Source organism: Anomaloglossus baeobatrachus, chromosome 2 (assembly GCF_048569485.1).
Source record: "Anomaloglossus baeobatrachus isolate aAnoBae1 chromosome 2, aAnoBae1.hap1, whole genome shotgun sequence".
In the NCBI taxonomy this organism is placed as follows: Eukaryota; Metazoa; Chordata; class Amphibia; order Anura; family Aromobatidae; genus Anomaloglossus; species Anomaloglossus baeobatrachus.
In genome coordinates this window covers 477,726,567-477,744,734 of record NC_134354.1, presented here as the reverse complement: position 1 = coordinate 477,744,734, position 18,168 = coordinate 477,726,567, and the positions used below count along the sequence as shown (strand labels likewise).

The 18,168-nt window shown below is 45.4% G+C and overlaps 2 protein-coding genes across 2 annotated transcripts in view; one reads left to right on the top strand and one right to left on the bottom strand.

Moving 5' to 3' along the window:
• The window catches only part of UNC50 (unc-50 inner nuclear membrane RNA binding protein), a 34,215-nt gene extending 28,687 nt beyond the window's left edge, over positions 1–5,528 (bottom strand). Inside the window, exons 1-2 of the mRNA XM_075336396.1 lie at positions 5,431–5,528; positions 771–833 (exon numbers count right to left, since the gene is read on the bottom strand). The gene's annotated coding sequence lies outside the window, so the exon portion shown is untranslated. The remainder of the gene's footprint in view (positions 1–770; positions 834–5,430) is intronic.
• Positions 5,529–5,602: 74 nt separating this feature from the next.
• On the top strand, positions 5,603–16,809 carry COA5 (cytochrome c oxidase assembly factor 5). Its single transcript, XM_075336397.1, has 3 exons — positions 5,603–5,828; positions 14,770–14,853; positions 16,580–16,809. The coding sequence occupies exons 1-3, from the start codon at positions 5,730–5,732 to the stop codon at positions 16,619–16,621; spliced, it is 225 nt and encodes a 74-aa protein (XP_075192512.1). The 5' UTR covers positions 5,603–5,729; the 3' UTR covers positions 16,622–16,809.
• Positions 16,810–18,168: the final 1,359 nt, after the last annotated feature.

Sequence of the window (18,168 nt, the reverse complement as noted above, 5' to 3'; positions counted from 1 at the left end):
GACCGGCTGTCATCTGGATACCTGTTTACGCAGGCAGATCAGAAGTAATTAATGCCTACTGACTGATCTTTACTATATCGCTCAGTGCACACAGGCTGCCATTGCCCTCTGCAGTACGGGTCCTGTTTACACCAGTCGATGCACCGCTAACAGCAATGATCTTTTATGCTGCATTGATGGTCATTTCACCGATGAACGAGTGCTTTGTGCATTCATGGGTGATTGGCGGCCTGTTTACATGGTAAGATAATCATGTTTTTAACTACAATCGTTCAAGATTATCTTGCAGTGTAAAGGCCCCATCACACACAACGAGATCGCTAGCGAGATCGCAGCTGAGTCACGGTTTCTATGACGCAGTAGCGATCCCGTTAGCGATCTCGTTATGTATGACACCTACCAGCGATCAGGCCCCTACTGTGAGATCTCTAGTCGTTGACGAATGGTCAGGACCATGTTCTTCAAAGGCGATGTCCTGCTGGGCAGGACGCATCGCTGTGTTTGACACTGTGTGACAGGGTCCCAATGACCGCTGAGATCGTTATACAGGTTGCTACTGTGACCTGTATCGTTACTAAGTCGTTGGTAAGGTCTGACTGTGTGACATCTCACCAGCGACCTCCCAGCGATCCCTATCAGGTAGAATCGTTGTCGGAATCGCTGGTAAGTCATTGTGTGTGACTGGACCTTAAATGCCCTTCACGATAGGTACTAATAAAATCTCTAACATCAGATAAACCCTGAAAGGAACAGAATAATGATACCCTTACCTGTTCAAGTATTGTGAACCACAAGTCCCAGCAGATCTTAGTGAAAGGTCATGAGGTGTGATCCTAAACAATAAAAGCAAAGACATTTGAAATCTATTTAATACAGGAGAATCAGACTCATTATGTAGTAAGATGTTTCTATAAGTAGGGCTGTGGAGTCGGTCAGCCAAGCATCTGACTCCTCAAACACTCAAGCATTTTTCCGGAAGATCTTCCCCCTTGACTTCTATTATACTTTGTACACGAGTCGCGCACGTCTGACTGCTCATTACTGAGCACAGTAGCGTTTGCTCATCACTGGAGAAACCCCTTTAAAAAGACTTTCACAGGGTTTTTGGTACTTCACCTGTGGGTAGCAGAATGTAGGGGAAAAAGCCCCTAATTTCAGCTATGTGTTGCTTAAGGCTGTTTTACACCTTACAATTAAGCATACGATATCGTATGCGATGTGACACGCCCCCATTGTATGTGCGGCACGTTCAATTTGTTGCCCGTGTCGCACAAACGATTAAATCCCGTCACACGTACTTACCCGTCCATACGACCTCGATGTGGGCGGCGAACGTCCACTTCCTGGAGTGGGAGGGACGTTCGGTGTCACAGCGACGTCACACGGCAGCCGGCCAATAGAATCGGAGGGGTGGACATGAGTGGGACGTAAACATCCCGCCCACCCCCTTCCTTCCGCATTGCCGGCGGGAGCCGCGGGACGCAGGTAAGCTGCAGTTCATCGTTCCCGGGGTGTCACACACTGCGATGTGTGCTGCCTCAGGAACATTGAACAACCCGACGTTCAATTTTTAGAAATTGAATGACGTGTATTCGATCAACGTTTATTCGTTCAATCGCACGTAGGTTTCACACACTACAATATCACTAACGATGCCGGATGTGCGTCACTTACGAAGTGACCCCGCCGACACATCGTAAGATATATTGTAGCATGTAAAGCCCGCTTTAAAAGGTTACTTGCTGTAGTTTAGATAAAACAGTGTTTTAGCAGCAGGAGATTATCACTAGAGGACTAGTAAACCTGCTGCTATGTAGTCCTCTAGAGTAATGAGCACTATGTAACACCACCCCCACCAACTGGCAGCTTTCTGTCTATGCACAGCGGACACAGAAAATTGTTGATCAGTTGTGCAGGCGTAGTTATACAGCGCTCATCACTGAGAGGACAAGCAGAGCTGCAGGAGATGAATCTCACAATTAGTGAAAAATACAAAAGGAAGCCCAGGCAGTGACACATTGCTGGATTTGGGGCTCTGGTCCTACATTGTACTAGCAAAAAAACCTGGGGATAAATTTGCTTAACAGAGTTGACTCATTATTGTTATATTGATGACCGATCTTAAGGGCTTGGTCATTCAAATCAGATTGGTAGGGTGGGCTGTCTCCCATCACTCCAACTGGTCAGCTATTCTCAGGGCCAGTGGCAGCTGGATGTTAGGAGTGGCATGAACCGTGCAGTGGCTGTGGCCGAGTACTGCAGAACTGACTGTATTGAGGATATGCAGTACCTGGCAGTGGTCACTACACAGTTGATGGAGCTGTGCTATTCAGCTTCACAACTAGAAAGTTGAATAAACAATACCATGATGTCTGCGATTCAATGTTTTATTTAAAGATATCCACAATTGTCTTATACGTAAATGAGCTGTTAAGATCCGGACACTGATCTCCCTGAGAATCTGCCTCCAGGGATTATTTTATATGAAAGGGGGTTACCAGTGTGAGACATGTAAAGCAAGAAAGCAGACTGACAGTCATTACATGTCTCACACTGGTAGCTCCTTCTTTCATATATAAATAAGCCCTGGCAGCAGATTCTCAGGAGGATCTGTGTCCGGTCCATAGATCTTATCAGCTCATTTACAAAAGGCAAATGTAGATTCCCCTGGAATAAACCATGGGGTTGTAGCTATCAATGTATCATTTTATTCAGCTTTCTATCACCTTCATGCCCATATAGACGACTTAGGAGAGCTGATCCTACTGACAGATTCCCTTTAGAAATCCACAAGATATGGCTCTGTGTATGGCAAACACACACTTCTGAATAAGCCCTAATACTAAGGGAAGATATCCGATTTCCTAAAGATCTGCATAAGGCTACTTTCACACATCCGGTTTGAGCACTGTGGCTCAATCCGGCTGTGAAACCTATGCAACGGATGTGGCGAAAATACCGCATCCTTTGCATAAGTTTTTACATGCGGCCCGTCCGTTTTTTTCCGGTTGCGGCATGCTACTGAGCATGCGCAGTGGAAAAAACCGCATGTGGCGGCCGGATGCGGGGTTTTTTCCGCATCGCGCCGCATCCGGCGTCCATAGGCGTGCATTGAAAAATGCGCCGCAGCGGCCGGATGCGGCGCGATGCGGGTTTTTTTGTGCCGGAGCAAAAAACGTTGCAGGCAACGTTCCATCCGGCCGCGGCATCGGCTAAATCTGCCGCATGCGGCAAAAAACGGACCGAACGCAAGCCCATGCGGCACAATACGGCACTAATGTAAGTCTATGCAAAAAAAAAAACGCAACCGGCGTCAAAAAAAACGGTTGCGGTTTTTCTGCAGAGTGCCGCAGAGCAAAAACCGGATGTGTGAAAGTAGCCTTAGGGCATTGATGGCGAACCTGTGGCACTCCAGCTGTTGCAAAACTACAATTCCCATCATGTCTTCACAGCCAAAGCTTTTGCTTTGAATGGCCAGGCATGATGGGAATTGTAGTTTTGCAACAGCTGGAGTGCCACAGGTTCGCCATCACTGCCTTAGGGTATGTGCGCACGTTGCTTTTTACCTGCTTTTTTGCTGCTTTTTCTTCTGCGCTGTTTAATGCCAAAATGGATGTGTTCTTCTATTCAAGCAAAGTCTATGGGAATTTGGGTTTCTTGTTCACACTATGTTGTTCAAAATGCTGCCTTTTTGTGGCAGAACTTTGGTCAAAAACTCAGCTTTGCAGTGCAAAACCCAAATGGCAAAAACAATTGACATGTTGCTTCTTTGAAAAGCTGAGTTTTTGACCAAAGTTCTGCCACAAAAAGGCAGCATTTTGAACAACATAGTGTGAACAAGAAACCCAAATTCCCATAAACTTTGCTTGAATAGAAGAACACATCCATTTTGGCATTAAACAGCGCAGAAGAAAAAGCAGCAAAAAAGCGGGTAAAAAGCAGGTAAAAAGCAACGTGCGCACATACCCTTAGAGAACTCTTAGGCTATGTGCCCACGCTAGAATGTCCCTGCGGATTTTTTTGCCTGAAAATCCGCGACTTTCGCGGCAAATCCGCACCCGCGGATTTGCCGCGGATTTGCCCCGGATTTTGATGCGGATTTTTTTTTTTTTTTTCCCATTCAAAGCCAAAAATCCGCACCAAATCTGCACCAAACAATTGACATGCTGCAGATTTTTCCGGATCAAAATCCGCGGCGGAAAAATCCGCAGCATGGGCACAGCATTTCCAAAATGCCATTGAAATGGCTTGGAAGTGCTGCTGCTGCAGATTTTCGGCAAATCCGCGGTAAATCCGCGGCAAAATCCGCGGTAAATCCTGTAGCGTGGGCACATAGCCTTACAATGTCACCTACTGTCACTTTTCATGTTTCTCCTATTGGAATGCTGCTCTTTACTGTAGCTCCAGCGCACAGATAGTGCTATGTGCCAATCAGCTAATGCAGCAGACTTTGGGAGTTCATGTTAGCGATCTAGGATACCTATAAGTTTAGTTGCTAATAAGAGAGATTTTACTGCCTTCTTATGCTGTGCGCACGCTGTGAATTTACCGCGGATTTGCTGCAGAAAATGTGTCTAACATTTCTGCAGTCATTCCCCAGCAAAACCTATGGGTATACAAAAAATGCTGTGCGCACACTGAGTTTTATTATACCTGCGGATTTATCCGCGGATTTTCCGCTGTGGAATTAATGAGCATGTCACTTCTTTTCTGTAGGTACCTGCGGTTTTTGCCACAGATAATGGTAAAAATCCGCAGTGACCAACCTGCGACAAAACTGCACCAAGATGCGGCAAACCTGCGACAAAACTGCATGCGGATTTCGTTGTGGTTTTGGTGCGTTTTTTTTTTACTGCAGGTGCGGGATTCTTTCAGAGGGACCGGATTTTCCTTAAGAAAAAGTCACTTTCTAGTGCGGACATAGCCTTAAAGGGATTTTCCTAAATCACTATACACTTAACTATTCACAGGACAGAAGATAGACGTAGGATGATCGGGGTCCGACCACTGAAATCACACCGGGCACGACCCCCTTGAGAGTTCTGCACTGTCATACATGTATTTGGCAGGAATACTGCTTAGGACTTGAACAATATTTCATCCATAAGAAGTGTGCAGGTCACAGACCAGGAAGGCCACACAATGTTAGCTGACGCTACCATGGTGACCCCAGAGCAAGCACAATATTACATGACATGCCACTGTTAGCCCATTCAGCTCCATTCTGATACAGGCCAGGCTTGTGATGAATCCAGGAGACCACCAATAGAAATGCAGCTCTGAAGTCACCAGCCCCTCATATCATAGTGGGCTTTCTATTAAAGAAATGCTGCAGACCCCTGTAGGGCAGAGCTGCCTGTGTCATGTGACTGGGCCCCCAATAATCCTAAGGGACATGTGTCCTGGTGGGCCACACGTCCCGCAGCTCACCTGGTAAGCCCCGCACACTGACTGCTTCCTGCAACACAGCCCAGACCACGTAGAGCCCCGTGACGTCAGAACAGCCGGAAGTGTACTGACAGCCGGGAGGGCTCATGGGAAATGTAGTCCTCTGTACGCGGAAGTGGAGCGTTCCTATGTGGGCGCGCACGGTGATGACGTGTAGACTTGCTACACCGGGAAGGATTTGGGTTTATTTTACGACAGAAGTACTCGCTTTGCATTCTGGGAAAAACATGGCGCTGCCCATGTAACAGTGTCAAATGTAGCAAGAGAGCAGGACAGGAGCAATGCCTAAGTTCTATGAGGAGAAGGAGGGGGACTCGCATCCTTGTGCTGGGGTGAAGGAGGATCTGAAGAGCTGCCTGCTGGACACTGCCTGTGTATTGGTATGTCCTCCTAGTGCCAGCCTGTGATCAGCTGTACCGGTCAGACCCTGGCATCAGGAGACGCTGCACTGGCCTGATCTGTGCCATAGCTGGGGCCGCCATAAGCAGTGAGGTGACCTGCCAGCTACAGGTGCCCCACAGTATTACCTGCTCCGGGGGCTGTCAGCAGAGCCACACTACTGAGGGACTGAACAAATTCTTCGTTTTTTTAGTTTTTTAGTCTCATGGTTTTTTTTTTCTGTTGTTTTTTTTTACAAGTGTCATAGCTTTCTTTTTTTCTTTCTTTTTATTTAATCTTGTTAAGTGTGCTGTAAAAATGACCTGGTAATATCCTGCAAGACAGTACGAATATGGCAATAAGCTTATAATGAGCTAGAGATAGATAGAGGTGTGTGTGTGTGTGATATATATAATATATATATATATATATATATATATATATATATCAGCTCTGCAGGCCAATATTTGTTATTTAAAATGCAAAAACTGAGATGCAATTGAAGTTCAGACTTTCAGGTTCAATTACAGGGGTTAAAGAGACTATCCTGACTTTTAGAAATTACAACCATTTTTCTACAAAGCCTCCTCATTTCAGGGTCTCAAAAGTAATCTGACAAATTTACCATAAATAAAATGTTCATTTTTAATACTTTGTAGAGAACCCATTGCCTGCAATGACTGAAGTGTGGAAGCCATGGGTTTCATCCTTTGTGATGCTTACCAGGCCTTTACTGCAGCTGACTTCAGTTGTTGCTTGATTGTGGCTCTTTCTACCTTACATTTTGTCTTAAGCCTGTAAAATTCATGCTCGATGGGGTTGTGATCTGGTTATTGACTCGGCCATTGCAGAATATTCCCAGTCTTTGCTTTCACAGTCTGTTTTGGGTCATTGTCTATCTGTACTGTGAAGCGCCGTCTAATCAACCTTGCTGCAATTTGGTTGAATTTAAGCAGAAAGTAAATGTGAGGGTGTAGGACTTTCCATGTGTGATGTGTAGCTCTCCAGAACATTGCTGCTATGTCACACTTTTTATGACCATTGGAGGCCCCCAGACACTAAAGGGGGCTTTACACGGTACAACCGATTGTGCAATTTCACAATCGATCGTACCCGCCCCCGTCGTTTGTGCGTCACGGGCAAATCGCTGCCCGTGGCGCACAAAGTCTGTAACCCCCGTCACACGTACTTACCTCTCGTGCGACCTCCACTTCCTGGAGTGGGAGGGACGTTCGGCTTCACAGCGACGTCAGACGGCCGCCGACCAATGGAAGCGGAGGGGCGGAGACGAGCGGGACGTAAACATCCCGCCCACCTCCTTCCGTCACATAGCCGGCGGCCGCGTGACGCAGGTGAGCTGCTGTTCATCGTTCCCGGGGTGTCACACGGAGCGACGTGTGCTACCACAGAAACGATGAACAACTAAATTAAACGATATTATGGAACCTAGCTAGCAGTACACGACTCACGATTTGTGAGCGATACTGCGTCGCTAGGAGGTGTCACACAGGCCGGCATCGCCAGCGATGCCGGATGTGAGTCACAAAAACCGTGACCCCGACGATCTATCGCACGATAGATTGTCTGATGTAAAGCAGCCTTAAGGGCCGTTTCACACATACGGCATTTCGCCGGATCCGGCACACTCCACTACATTGTAATACAGTACAATGGCATTGCGGCAAGCTTTGGTCACATGACAGCATGTGATTGGAGCTTGTCGCGATACCATTGTACTGTATTACACTGTACTGGACTGTGCCTGATGTATGAAATGGCCCTTAGGCAATTAAGTCCTAAGCATGTGTGGCCTAGAAAGCCCACTGTGATGTGAGGGGCTACTGCCTTTATTTTGACCTCCACTCCAGTTATTTTTTGTTCCCATTGCTCAATATATTGTAAAATGAAAATCACTCAAAACTAAAATTTGTCTCTCAAAATATAAGTTCTCCTATGGCTATGTTGATGGAAAAATAAAAAAAATATGTATTTTGAAAAGTGAAGAGAAAAAAATGAAAGATAAAAATGCATCTCCATGGGGTTAAGAGAATGACCTGTTTATGGCCCAGTTGTATACAAACTTAGGCTATCTGCCCACGTTGCGTCGAGGTAGTTGCAGTTCTAAACGCACCCTTTGGCAGAAATGGTAGTTGCTAAAGTTGCTTTTGACCACAAAAACGCTATAAATACGCTTGCGTATTTACCGCATTTTGGCAGCGTTTTTACCGCGTTTTACATGTTGTTTCATTGCTTAAAGTGAGATGCGTTTTGAAAAAAATGGAAAAAAAAAGATAACAAATATCAAGATTATAATCAAACAGAATAGCTGATTTTATTAAAATGATAAATGTTTGTTAATATTTATGTATAAAATAACGTTAAATTAATATTTTTCTTAATTTTAATTGTCGGACTATGTGTGTGTTTAAAGGGACATATGCTTTTAATATAATGTCAAAAACACAGGCAATTAAATTGTCAAAAACGCTTCTTTTCTGCATCCAAAAAGCATGTAAAATGCTAGGATTTTGATGTTGGTTGCGTTTGGCATCTTCTCATTGACTCTAATGTTATTAAAACGCAGCTCAAAGGGCAAAAACAATGTTGCTTCTTTAAATGCTGAGTTTTGCCCAAAAATATGCAAATTAAAAGCAGCGTTTTGAACAGCAAAGTGCGGACAAGAAATCCCCATTTCCCATAGACTTTGCTTGGAAATCAAAACGTATGCATTTTGGCATTAAAACGCTGCAGTTGAAAACGCTGCGGAAACGCAGGTAAAAACGCAACGTGGGCACATAGCCTTAGACAGTCCCGTCTAGGGTACATGTGCAGGTTAGGCTACTTTCACACTTGCGTTCAGCGCAGTCCGTCACTATGGAGAATAGCGCAGTCCGTTAACGCACTGCGCTAGTCTTCATAGACTTGTATGGACGACGCACTGTAACGCAAGTGTCAGTGTTGCATCCACTGGACGACGCAGCGTCGTTATTTTGACGCTGCGCCGGGCGGATGGAACGCTGCATGTAACGTTTTTTGAGCAGAGGAAACCTTTTATTTTTCACTGCGCATGCTCTTCTTTTTTTTTTTTTTTTTTTTTTTAAATCAAACTTTATTTTATTTCTCGGTGGCCGAACGTTCAGCTGAGCCCTCGGCCGCCGGCATGTCAGGGCACTCAGCTGAGCGCTCGGCCGCCACCATGTCAGGGCACTCAGCTGAGCGCTCGGCCGCCGCCATGTCAGGGCACTCAGCTGAGCGCTCGGCTGCCGCCATGTCAGGGCACTCAGCTGAGCGCTCGGCCGCCGCCATGTCAGGGCACTCAGCTGAGCGCTCGGCCGCCGCCATGTCAGGGCACTCAGCTGAGCGCTCGGCCGCCGCCATGTCAGGGCACTCAGCTGAGCGCTCGGCCGCCGGCATGTCAGGGCACTCAGCTGAGCGCTCGGCCGCCGGCATGTCAGGGCACTCAGCTGAGCGCTCGGCCGCCGGCATGTGAGAGCGCTCGGCTGCCGGCTATTAAGAGCGATCAGCTGATCGTTCACAATAGTCGGCTGCCGGTACTGTAAAGAAGAAAATAAATAAATAACGCTTTTCGTTCTTTTGTACGATCCGTAGAATCTGTTGTGCCACTATATGCAGCGCATCCGTTGCATCCGTCACACAACGCAATGCTACGGAAGCCGTCCAACGCAAGTGTGAAACTAGCCTTAGTTGAGCAGGCGGTGACGGCGGCTCCAGCCGAGCTGACTCCCGGCTCGCAATAGTCTTACCTGCCTGTGGGACGGTTCTTCTTTTTTAGGAACTTGGAGATGTTTGGTATGCCTGCCCAAGGGTAAAATGTGCTATTACTCCATATTGGCTGTTAATTGACAGCTGGAATAGTGCTCTGATGTTTCGATTCTGACGTAATGATGTCCCTATACCAGTCAGTCTCGCTCCCTGTACACCATGTAGAAATGTGGCTCTGAACAATCTTGTGTTTATGTGGGCCTATGAGAATATCCACACTTCTAACCTTCAGTTCTGTTAGGTGATAAGCAGCTGTCTAGTGTCCAGCAGCAACGTGTCTCCCTCTGCCTATACATGTGCAGCACATATGTGTATTGTGAGGTCAGGAAGATGTCGATCTTATGCATATGGCCACATTAGTTTGGTCATAAAACTTAAAGGGGGTAACCGGATCTACAATTTGTTGTTGTGTTTTTATTTCTGCCAGAAATGGCGCCACATCTTTTCACAGTTTTCATGTTTCTTTGCTGTTAACTGGGTCATTCACTACTAAACAATCCATTCTTAACCGCTCCACAGTTCATTATTAAAGGGTATATCCGCGACTTTACAACAAATAGAAAAAATGTGCTTAACCCCTTCACCCCTGGGTGATTTTCCGTCTCCTCCCCCCCCCCTTCTTCTGAAAGCCTTAACTTTTTTTATTTCTCCAGCAATCTTGCCAGATAAAGGCTGCTTTTTTGCGGGACAAGTTGTACTTTTGAATGAAACCATGAGTTTTACCATATAGTGTACTGAAAAGCGGCAACAAAATTCCAAGTGTGAAAAAATTGCAAAAAAAAAAAAAAAGTGTGACTGCCTGATTGTTTGTTTTTGGGATATGTTATTCACCGTGTTCACTATATGGTAAAACTGATGTGTTGTTGTGATGCCTCCGGTCGGTACGAGTTCGTAGACACCAAACATGTATATGATTACATTTATCTAAGGGGTTAAAAAAAATTCACAAGTTTGTTAAAAAAAAGGCGCACTTTTTGCGCCATTTTCCGTGACCTGTAGCGGTTTCATTTTTTGGGATCTACGGCTCAATGATGGCTTATTTTTTGCGTCTTGAGCTGATGTTTTGAATGGTGTCAATTTTATACATATGCTACTTTTTGATCGCCTGTTATCGCATCTTGCGCAAAATTTTGCTGCGACACAAAAATGAAATTTTTTTTCATTTGGAATTTTTTTCCCGCTACACCGTTTGCCAATCAGATTAATTGATTTTATATTTTGATAGATTAGGTGTTTTTGAATTCTGCGATATCAAATGTGTGTATATTTTTTATTTTTTAACCCTTTAATTTTCATTGGGGCGAATGAGGAATGATCTTAAACTTTTAGGTTTTTTGTTTTCATTTTTTTTTTATTTTTATACTAGTACCCCTAGGAAACTATAAGGCTATGTGCCCACGGGAGTTTGTTCCTGCAGATATATCTGCAGGTACATCCGCATGTTTCTCGCAGCTGTTCGCTGGAATCCGCAGCTGTTTTTAGCTGCGGTAGTACAGCGAAATATCTGCGGTAAACCTGCGGACATTACCGCGGATTACCTGCGGAAGTCCCGGCCTCTATCTCTGTAATGGAGGGCTGGGATTTCCGCAGGTAATTCTGCAGAAATATTTGACATGCAATTATGTGCGGCTGCAGGACATCCGCAGCATGTTCCGCTACCGCACGTATCTGCAGCATGGACACAGCACTCCCCATGTCCCATAGGATAACATGGGGAGTGTCTGTACATGCTGAAACCTGCGGATTTATCTGGAAAATCCAGAAAATCCGCGGATTTTCCGCAGATAAACCCGCAGGTTTAATCTCCCGTGGGCACATAGCCTTAGGATCAGCTACATCTACTTCTACATTCATGTGGCCAGAACTGGTAAATACCTCCTTAGTGCAGGTTGTCAAGCACTTCCAGCTTCTGCTTTTGGCAGCTTTCATTACCTGTGTGCTGCTGTTTCGCTATGTGTGGTAGCTGGATAGTTTGCTTGTGTTACTCCTAAAAACCTACTGATCCATTAAAACGTGCATTATTTTTATGAACCCATGTATAGAAGACATTAAAATTAAAGTGATTTTATACACCTCTATTGAGTTAATTTTCAGCCATCAAAAGGATAAATATACATGATTTTATAATTGGTGGGGCCCGACCTATATAACCCCAACTAATCCTGATTAAGAAGAGGGCCACAGCACTGATTTTGTCAGTTTCATACACATTAAAGGGGTTGTCCGGTCTAAAGTGTTAAAGGGTATCTGTCACCAGGTTTTTGCTCCTCCATGTGAGAGCAGCATAACGTACAGACAGAGACCCTGATTCCAGTAATGTGTCACTCACTGAGCTGTTTGCTGTCATTTTGTTAAAATCACTGTTTTCTTTGCTGCAGATCTAGCAGTTATATGAATGTGCATCTCTATAACCCCGCCCACACCTCTATCATCTTTCTGCCCATATACAGTATGCACAGAAAGCTTTCAAGCAGTGGTGGAGGCGGGGTTATACAGAGCTCATGAATATGCTTAACTACTACTCTTATGATAATCTCCTGCTGGTTAAACTCTGATTTTTACCAAAACTACACTAAGGCTACATGCGCACGCTGCTTTTTTTGCTGCGTTTTTGGTGCGTTTTTGGCTGCAGTTTATTTGTCAGAACTTTCTGACATTTGACTTCCCAGCAAAGTCTATGAGAAGTCAGATTTGCCATGCGCACGTTGCAGTTTATTTGTCAGCGTTTTATTTGTCAAAAGTTTGTGACAAAAAAAATGCAGCATGTTCATTCTTCCTGCGTTTTTGTCAACATTTGTCACAAAAACGCAGGGTGTGAAAAACGCACCAAAAACGCACCTAAAATTACAAGCATTTTTTGTGACATTTCCAGGCCCTCTCTGACAAGGTGCAGTTTTGGCTGCAGTTTGTGAACACAAAAAGATGCAGCGTGCGCATGTAGCCTAAGCAGCCCAGTTAGCGGTCGCTCACATCAGCGGTATTTTGCCGCAAAGCCGGATCCGTTACAAATGCATTTCAGTTCCATTCATTTCCAATGGAATCATGGCAATATGGATTCCGTTGGAAATGAAAGGAACTGAAATGCATTTGTAACAGATCCGACTTTGCGGCAAAATACCGCTGATGTGAGCGACCGCTTAGTGACACGTCTATGGTATCAGGGTCTCTGTCTCTACATTATGCTGCTCTCAGACTAGGTGGCAAAAACCTGGTGACAGATTCCCTTTAAGTCCGCAGTCACTCTGTATACCGCTCTGTGACTGCAGACTTATGAATCATCTCAGGGCACGTACTGTACTGTGCACTGCAAGGATTTGCTGATTTCTGAGCAGGGAACAGCGATCACATGACCACAATTGTGCGATATGCATATTCTCAGCCAAAACCTGACTAGTGGGCGTGGCTCAATACAAGTGTATGGAATGGGCTCCTACTAGACTGACTGCAGACTTATCATTGTAGACCAGATAACTTCATTATAATGATTAGTGATAGCGGAATGTGTTAAGCTGGTGTCACACATAACGACAACGACGTCGCTGCTACGTCACCATATTCTGTGACGTAGCAGCGACCATAGATGATCGTTAGTAATTTGTCAAACATGTTATATAAAGCAGCGACAGAGCACCGATCATAGCAACGTCGACGGTCGTTGTGTGGTTTCAGACGTAGCGTAGCGATCGTCGCTGCTGCGGTGTCAAACACAAGGATTATCAGCTTATCAGCATGGCGCAGCAGGTTAGCAGCGATCAAAAAATGACCTGGAACATTCAGGAGCGAGCAACGATTTCGCAGCAGGGGTCTGATCGTTGTTATGTGTCACACACAGCGACGTCGCTGTTGAGGTCGCTGCTACGTCACAGAATATGTTGACGTAGCAGCGACGTCGTTGTCGTTATGTGTGACACCAGCTTTACAGTAATACTACAAAGCTCAACACAAGTTCTGCTAAGGCTGGGGCCACACGGGGATTACTGCGATCCACTCGCATGAGACTCTGCTCACGCTGGCAGTATAGCAGAGCAGAGTGTCATGCGAGTTTCCCTGCAACTGAGGTCCGATCATGCGAGCCGACCTCAGCTGCGGGGGGCGGGCCGGCACTGAGGAGGGGCGAGCCGGCACGGAGGAGGGGATGTAGGGTTTTATCTCCCTCTCTCCTGCATAGCCGGCTATTGCCATTCTCGCACTGCACTGGCAGTACACCAGTGTACCGTGAGTGCAGTGCTATTTTTCTCTCGCCCCATAGACTTGAATGGGTGCGAAAAAAGAGAGTCTCGCATTACAGCCGCAGCATGCTGCGATTGTTTTATCGGTCCGATTAGGGCTGAGAAAATAATCGCTCATGTGCGCTGACACACAGGCTAGAATTGGTCCAAGTGGAATGCGATGTTTCTTTTTTTTTTTTTCTTTCTAAATTTTATCGCTCTCCACTCGCACTGATTTTCATGTCGTGTGGCTTAGGCCTAATGGCTACAGCTCTCAGGTGTTGCTGCCTCCCAGAAACCGGGAAGAAAGGAGACTGCAGAGTTGTGAGCTGCTCAAGAGACCCCTTGAGAATACCTCTTTATGAATGACTCTTTTGAGGAAGTTTCTTTTTCATTTTAAAGGCTTTAGCCCTAGACTGCTGTAGTCCATATACTCTTTTGAAGGGTTATTCCCATCTTTACTTTTCATAGCTGAAAAGGGACTACGGGAGGGGAGAGAAGGGGGGGCAGTGTTTGCTTTCTGATACAGCGTAGCTAAGTGAGCTGCGTTGGTTTGGCTTCCAATTTGTGAGAATTGTATAGCTGACCGTGCCATGCACTTGGCTGTTTTCCTAAAGCCCATTTCTGATGGCGAAGATCCAGAAGCAGTTATTCCTGTCTTGGCCTTAAAAGGAGAAAATGGCAATGAGCCTCTAAAGCATATGGACATGATAGAAGTGTTACTTGGCATAGGCATTTATATAACAGGGTTGTGATTAATATATGTATATACTTTATTTGACCTGCCGAGTCACTTCAGCAGAATATGAAGTGATGACAGCCTCTGAAGAATAACATTAAATTGTGGGGTGTTCAATACATCTGTGTGAATTGGACCTACGTTGTATAATACCCATTGAGCTCTTCTTATGGAGCTTTTCTTATCTTTTATAAATGTTGTCTTTTTGTACAGGAAGGAAAGACCCCCAAGGAGTGTCTGAGAGAAGGCCACTGCAAGGCTCTGCAGGTCACCTTCTTTGAATGTAAAAGATCAATAGTAAGTGCCTTCTAGATGTAGGACGTTCATTCTTATTTGTTTAGGATGATTCTTTGTGTCTATTTTACTGCTTTTCACTTTTTGTCTCCATATTTGAGATTTGCTTATCTTGACTTACCGTTTACTTTAACCCCTTCATGACCGGGCACATTTCCGTTTTTCTGCTCTTTTTTTTTTTTTTTTTTTTCCGTCAATCTTGCTTGTTTTTTTGCTTCCTTCCGAGAGCTGTAACTTTTTTTGTTTCAATCTTGCCATATGAGGGCTTGTTTTTTTGAGGGATGAGTTGTACGTTGTACTTTTAAATGAAACCATAAGTTTTTACCACATAGTGTACTGGAAAACATCAAAAAAATTCCAAGTGCGGAAAAATTGCAAAAAAAAGTGTGATTACATGATTGTTTTTTGGGATATTTTATTCAGTGTTCACTATATGGTAAAACTGATGTGTGGGTATGATGCCTGAGGTCGGTACAAGTTCATAGATACCAAACATGTATAGGTTTACTTTTGTCTAAGGGGTTAAAAAAAAATTATAAGTTTGTCCAAAAAAAGTGGTGAACGTTTTGTGCCATTTTCCGAAACCCGTAGTGTTCTCATTTTTCAGGATATGGGGCTCAGTGACTGCTTATTTTTTTGCGCCTCGGGCTGGTGTTTCTAATGGTACCAATTTTGCACAGATGCTGCGTTTTGATCACCTGTTGTTGCATTTTGTGCAAAATTTGCGACGACCAAAAAATGTAGTTTTGGCGTTTGGATTTGTTTTGCCGCTACGCCATTTGCCGATTAGATTCATTGATTTTATATTTTTATAGAGCGGGCGTTTGTGAACGCAGTGATACCAAATGTGTGTATATTTTTTTTTTAAGCCTTTAATTTTTAATGAGGCGAATGAGGGGTGATTTGAACTTTTAGGTGTTTTTTCAATTTTTAAAACTTTTTTTCAATTTTTTTATTTTACTAGTCCCCCCCCCCTAGGGGGCTATAAAGATCAGCTGTCTGATTGCTCTGATCAGGAGAAATGCTCCAGTCTTGTTACAGCTGCTGCTCTATCGGCTGTAACAGGAACTACAGCATGATAGTGAGTGACAGGAGTCATCAAATGACCTTGTGCTACCTTGACAACTATTGGCTCCCCATGATCGTGTCACGGAGTCTCCAATGGCGGCAAGGAAAGGCATGTTCCCCTCTGCGGTGCTTTAAGTTTCGCTGTCACATTTTGACAGCGCGATTTAAGGGGTTAACAGCCATGGGTGGATCGCGGATCCACCTACGCCTGTGAGGCACACATATCTACTTTTCAAATCAGCAGACGTGCGGGGATCACCACCGGCTCACTAAAGCAACCGGTGGTGATCACCCCTTCATGATTTGGGACGTACCGGTATGTCCTCGGTCGTGATTTATTAGTATGTTTTATAAATACCTTCTTCAAGGAAATATACACAAATGTGTATACTGGATTGCATCTGTTAAAGCTTCAAGATTCTCTGTTGTGCTTAAACTGGAGTGATGACTCCTGCTATTTACTAGTGCTATGGCAGATCCTTTTCCGAACATATCCAGACGAGTTTTATAAAGTACATTGATTGTTTAGATCTTGACCCTTTGCTCAGTAGAGTGACTCCTAATTGCCGACTCCACTAAAATAAATTGCATTGAACCCTTTATCAGATTTTCTTTTATCAGGTTTGATCCTTCAACTGTTTTGATCATCTGTTTCTCATAGCTGGACAACAGAGCACGTTTCCGTGGAAGAAAGGGCTACTGACGTGAGGAAGATGATCCCGATGCTGCAGTATCCAGCAGTCCTCTTGTATTATGGGGGTACTGTATAGTGAAGATGGGTACTACTATGACTGCTCACCCTGCAATCGAGTAGGGGTGAGGAGTAAGTGTGAACTTTGCTAATGATTCATTCCTAATAAAATATATATTGAGATTTCTTTTCATTGATAACTGCAGATATCTCCACTTTCTTTTTCTCATTTTAATGCTGTCTTCTTACTAATTCTGTTAGGAGTGTTGTAATAATAACTTTATGGCAGATTCATGTAGCATCACCGATGTGAAAAATGGCTGCATCAAAAAGGCCAGGTCCTCCCCACATGTAAAAAAATTACATAAACTGGTTAAAGGGAACCTGTCAGCAGAAATTTCCCCTAAAACCTCACAGATTCCCCCTCTGCAGCTCCTGGGCTGCATTCTAGAAAGGTCCCTGTTAGTATTGTGCCCCCTTTCTGACCAAAAAAAAGAGTTTATAAAGAGGTACCTTTCTTTGTCGCTCTATTGGGAGACCCAGACAATTGGGTGTATAGGCTATGCCTCCGGAGGCCGCACAAAGTATTACACTCAAAAGTGTTAAGCCCCTCCCCTTCTGCCTATACACCCCCCGTGCTCCCACGGGCTCCTCAGTTTTTTGCTTTGTGCGAAGGAGGTCAGACACGCACAGCACAGCTCCACAGATTAGTCAGCAGCAGCTGCTGACTATGTCGGATGGAAGAAAAGTGGGCCCATATAGGGCCCCCAGCATGCTCCCTTCTCACCCCACTCTTGTCGGCGGTGTTGTTAAGGTTGAGGTATCCATTGCGGGTACGGAGGCTGGAGCCCACATGCTGCTTTCCTTCCCCATCCCCCTCAGGGCTCTGGGTGAAGTGGGATCCTATCGGTCTCCAGGCACTGAGACCGTGCTTCATCCACAACTCCTGTGGAGACTGCTGGATAGGAGCCGGGTACCGTTCAGGGACATGGCCCTGCTACGTAAAGGTACTCTGTATCCCTGTGGGGACCGCGCACGGCAACACCTCAGCTTTGCTGGGTGTGCTAGTGCACCGGGGGACCGGGTTAAACTGTGCCATTACACACTCAGCGTCGCTGAGTGTGTTTATATGTAGAGGCTACCGCGCTAACCGCCGCTGCCATGGGAAACTGCGGCGCGGCTGGGACTTGTAGTTCGCCGGGGACTTCGGCGTTGGCCGCGCTTTTACGGCGGCCACGCTTATACTCGAGTCCCCGGCTTGGCTTGCGGCCTAGTTTCACTTTCTCCCGCCCTCAACCCTGACAGGCAGGGGAAGGGCGGGACGCTGCATGGAAGAGCAGCACTGAGGGCTGGAGTATGATTTCCATACTCCACCCCCCTCACTGTGCACAGTGTGAGCACCTCGGCTACGCCCACGGCTCCCTCCTCTCGTCAGGACGCCGCAGCCATTTCCTGTCAGCTCCTACGACGCTGCAGAGAGGGACAAACCCTGAGAGACCCAGACACGGTCTCTGGTGGCCTCATAACCGCTTTAGGCGGCTGGTAAGCAGCACCTGTTG